The sequence below is a fragment of the Cephus cinctus genome, unplaced genomic scaffold (assembly GCF_000341935.2).
Source record: "Cephus cinctus unplaced genomic scaffold, Ccin1 Ccin1_scaffold1057, whole genome shotgun sequence".
Taxonomy (NCBI): domain Eukaryota; kingdom Metazoa; phylum Arthropoda; class Insecta; order Hymenoptera; family Cephidae; genus Cephus; species Cephus cinctus.
In genome coordinates this window covers 1-5,058 of record NW_014333581.1, presented here as the reverse complement: position 1 = coordinate 5,058, position 5,058 = coordinate 1, and the positions used below count along the sequence as shown (strand labels likewise).

The following is a 5,058-nucleotide window of genomic DNA, read 5'->3' as shown; positions in this document are numbered from 1 at the left end:
CGTCAAACCAGGACCGGACTGTAGCATCTACCCGTCACTACCTGGACGCCAAGAAGACACGGCAAGAAGCCCCGTCGAGCCTCCGCCCGTTCCGAGTCTCGCGAAAAGGCGACGTACGCCCTTGTATCGCGCGTAGACTTTAAAGGAACATGGAATTTGCGTACCATCCTTCCCAGTATCGTAATTATACGATCCGTTGGAGGCTCTGGTTAAATCTCTACTCTAATATGGAGCATCTCGCGTCGGGTAGTTAACGAATTATTTTTGTAGTATTCTATAATGATCGAATTAGTTCATAGGCATGTTTTGAATATTTGCGCGTAAGCCCGGATTGGCTGAAATAATCCGCGTAGGCGATTGGCCCATTGGGCCCCACTAGACTTACCGCGAGGGAGCTAGCCCCGACCGGTAAGACGACGAACCCTCGAGCGTCATTCTTGCGACGACAGCAGTCTTGGCCGGTGGTTTCGCTTCAGTTAGAAAGACAAAAGAAGATCATATCGTTGTATCCAGCACTTGTATCGATCACGGTAAGCGTCTCGACGCCCAAAAGGACGAAATCTTGATTACTCTGTGCGTAGTGGGTCTTAGTCCCTGTCTAGTTTCGTAATTATCCTCCCGGTTTCGACTGAGGAGCAGATCGCGTTTCGCCAGAGGAAAAGATTCCGTGCCTTAGCGTTTGAGAACTTTTATATAGTCTCTCTCATTAAGTGTGTTTATTATCAACGTTCTAGGTGATCCTGGATCGTGATCGTAAGAACCCATGAACTACGCTTCCCGTACGTTCATGAAATTGAACCGCGGATTACTTATTTAGCGACATTATCTTGAAACTGTTTCTTCTGGATATTACTTTTTCTATGTTGTATAGCCTCTTACGCTGTCTACTCTATACGGTTCTGTGTGTAACCTTCTTACTCGCGTGATACAGGTACTCGAAAGTCTAAGTGACAATATCTGCGGGAACCATCCCCGCCTACCGTTCGTTAGTCTGTCTAGCTCGCGCGTTGCGTGCATCGTGCAGAACGTATCGTGAATTCACGGCCGCGGATAGCGGAAATCCTACGTTTCTTTTCGAACGACGAATTGTATCGCGAGAGCACATCGTTGCCTCGAGACCTGTAGGTCACGGGACTAGAGTGTATCACAGGCCGAATTATTTCTCTTTGTTTCACGTGTCTCGCAAGGACCTTTTAGCTATCGTGTAAACTTGTTCTTATCATATTTTGTTCGCGTGTCCCGTATGGGACCTCGTCTCGCGCGGTATTGTGTTACTGATTATTTATATTCGCCATAGGTTATTTGATTTGTTAATTGTTGCTTTGATAAGTCAATAACCCAATAAAAGGGCCCCCTTGTTATTTGTTACTGAATATCTTGCGGTTTCTCAATCTTCTTTCTTTACCACCTGTGCATTTCTCGCCCCTCTACCATACTTTTCCGTTTCCTTCCTACTAGCCGGAGTCCTCTTAATTTTTCTCGGGAGTTTCGTGTGTTACGTGACGCAACGCTGCGTCTGGCGCCCATTTGGCTTTTCATATTGTACAGATTTTCTCCTTGCGTTTTCCCGGAAAAACTTTAGAGTCTCGTCCCTCACATTTGTGGTGCGATCGGATTGTCTTGCTACGAGGCGGTGTGAGGAAGAAAATCACGTCACAATATATAAGAGCAAAGTTAGGTGAACAAATGAGTAGAATTTATTATCGAAATGATGCACTGAAAAACCTCTACAAAAATACTATTTTATGAATAAGCGAAAGCAATTTCAACTGATACTAAGTAACTTAGTGGATTACAATAAATTGGAGTAAAACTGATAAATTGTAATTAGTAAGCAGGGGAAGGTAAAAATGTTTAACTAAACTGTCTGACGGGCCAGCGGAGAATGAGAGTGAGTCTTGGAGAGAATTAGGAATGTTAGTTAGCGGGGGTGGATTGTTGGAGTAGGGTTAGGGATTATTACTATTGGTTCAGCTAGAGGAATTTTTAAGGAAAAGAGCATGGAGTGGTTAAAGAAATTGCATAAGGGTGAAAGAATTGCTGGATCAGGATTGGATGAGGATGACTTCTTTGTAATTGAATAAGGAGTTTTTAGTGGGGTTTTCTAGGAAGGGTCATAGAGTCATAAAGTCGGAAACGTCCGCATATGTATCGCATAAATAACGTCAATAACGGTCAAGACCATAGACTAAATACATTCTATAAACATTTCCATTAGGTACGCTTCATTGTGCATAGGCCTAGAACCCATATGCTAGATAACCATATCCTAGGGTCGCTATGTGATAAAAACCAGACCCCACTGTTTAGTCTTCCAATGCCTAGTCATAGACCACGTACGTAGGATTTGATTTTCCACGCGGACGTAACATATGTGACAACAAATTCCTATAATGGATGAGTCAAACAAAGGGCCTCGGGCCCCTGCCCAAAGAAGTAAGCTAAATCTGGTCGAAGGACCATCCGAAGAGATGTCGCAGCTACAAAGAAGAAAAAAATAATTCATTTCTCGAGTCGAGAGAATGAACCTCTCTTGCGCGATCCCGGCTTACCCGCGAAATATTAATTAAATAGCTCTCGACAGTAACCAGCGGGTAAGACAGTGTTTGCTATCGGATTATCGTAGGTTGCCTTCTCGTTCCAGGAGACATCGGTCCCTGAAACAGTTCTCGAGTTTGGTTCACGAGTTGAGTTCGGCCGAAGGGCCAGAACTAGCTCACGATCGTAACGTGCTCCCTACCTTCTCTCCTGACGGAGATGGCACAAGTGATAAGTGGTCTAGTTAGCGATTTCTCGAAATAGTGATCTTTAAACATCTTCTCGTGCCTACGAATTATCAGGCAGCTCTCGTCTTACCTACTAAATATTGCTGTTTTCACTCTGTCTCGCTCTCGCTCGTAGCCGTAGGTAAGAGTACTCGCTATCGGAACTGGTTATAACCAGCCATTGCTCACGAAGTAAATTAGTAAATGTCTTAATTGACAAGCTATCGGCAGAAATAGTAATTTCCGAAAAATCATTTCTCGAGTTAGAGAAGTTTTTCGGCTGGCTTTCGATCTTCCCCACCACAGGTTAACTCTCGACCATAAAAAGGGGAATGGATACTACGCTACCGAAAGAAAAAAATTATGTAATAAAGCTCGAACACGTCGGGCTACCGACAAAAATATTATAATCGTAAAGCTGGCTCTCGTTCAGTTTAGTGTACGAAGTCCTAATATGAGTAAGCATTTTCATTTTTTTTTTTAAATCTTTGGCTTCCTCATACATGAATCTTCATTTACTACCAATGATTCAGAGGAAACAAATTGCAAAAGTTAAATTCTTGGCTTCCTCATATAAGAATTTCGTACACTACTTACGACTCGAAGGAAGCAAATTGTAAGTTTCAACTTGCAGCTTGTTATATATTGAGACGTTTCGTGATTTTTTGAGTGTTAGGAATCACGAGACTTTTTGTAGGGTTTGTGCACTGGGCAGGCGTCTTTAGAAACAATTTAGACACTGGAGTGTTTAAGATAACAAAATAATGATATATTGTCCTATAAATTACAGACTAGGTATCCTTGATATTCTATTCAACGTAAAAGAATGGCGCAAAGCTCAGCGCAAAACTGGCAAAGTGTTATTGTTGTTAGATAACGCGCCATCTCATCCTTCTGCCGAAGTATTAAACACTCTCGATCCAGACTTCGAGCTGAGGTTTCTTCTGCCAAACGTGACATCGTTGATTCAGCCCATGGATCAAGGGGTAATCGAGACAATGAAGAGACTTTACAGGAAACAAATCCTCGGAAGACTATTTCTGGCCGAAGAAAGGACCGAAGAAAGTGTTGTTGCATTTGCGAAATCATTGAATTTGAAACACTGCTGTTATATGCGGGCTAATGCGTGGGCATCGCTAACAGAGGCAAATTTAAAGAATGCGTGGAACAAACTATGGCCAGCTTCTGAAGAAATGCCGGAAGAGTTCGAAAGAGAAAATTCCAATGCCGAGGAAGGTGGCGTCAATGAATTTACCGAACTCTTCAACTCCATCCCGGGGTTTACAGATTGTAACCATGAAGACGCTGAAAATTGGCTCAACGATGACGCAGATGATCCGGGCTGTCAAATTCTAACTGACGACCAAATAGTATCTTCAGTTCTTCATGATGAAAATATTGATCCCGAGGATAATGACAGCGACGAGAATACGGATGCGTCGGATAAGCCTTCTCACGGTGAAGCATTTGAGGCTTTCGAGACAGCGATGGAGTGGTACGAAAAGCAGCCAGAATATTGCCCAACGCAACTGCTTCTCCTAAAAAGATTTCGTGATTTGGCAGCGCAAAAACGAGCTTCTGGTGTAAAGCAGAAGAAAATCCTCGAGTTTTTCCAAAGAAATACATATGTAGATTCTATTGACGAAAAATATAATATATATAAATGTTAATATAATAAAGATATCGAGTGTCGTTGAAAATATATTCTATACTTTTCAGCGTTTCAATCTTGCCTTTTTTCCAACAAAAAACTCTTGTTCGGTTATCCGAAATTTTCGATTATCCGAATGGTAGTCGGTCCCAATTAGTTCGGATAATCGACGTTCTACTGTAGCAAGTTCGAGATTGTAACAGATCATCTCCCACTGATTTGGTAAATGAACCACAAAGATCCTCATTCGCGACTAGCGAGATGGAGGATAACATTACGACTACGAGATATACTACAAGAAAGGTAGTGAGACGTTTCATGATTTTTGTGTCTTAGGAATCACGAGACTTTTTGTAGGGTTTGTGCACTGGGCAGGCGTCTTTAGAAACAATTTAGACACTGGAGTGTTTAAGATAACAAAATAATGATATATTGTCCTATAAATTACAGACTAGGTATCCTTGATATTCTATTCTGCTCTCTCTCTCACACACATACACACGCTTTACAATTGTCTCTAGCTTGCCTGTAATACCACAGGCGGCAAGAAGTGTTTTTGATTACTTTATTATCTCTGCTAGCCTTTTGGATTAGAGAGAGGTAGCTGGAACCACAATACAGCAGATTGCACAATGCGTCCGA

The 5,058-nt window shown here is 42.2% G+C and overlaps 1 protein-coding gene across 1 annotated transcript; it reads left to right on the top strand.

Moving 5' to 3' along the window:
* Positions 1-3,268: 3,268 nt before the first annotated feature.
* On the top strand, positions 3,269-4,348 carry LOC112494969 (jerky protein homolog-like; the record flags this gene model as incomplete). The annotated part of the gene is made up of 2 exons (XM_025089148.1): positions 3,269-3,381; positions 3,556-4,348. Coding segments are annotated over exons 1-2 (906 nt in total), but the record flags the coding sequence as incomplete, so codon positions are not given.
* Between the last annotated feature and the right edge of the window lie 710 nt (positions 4,349-5,058).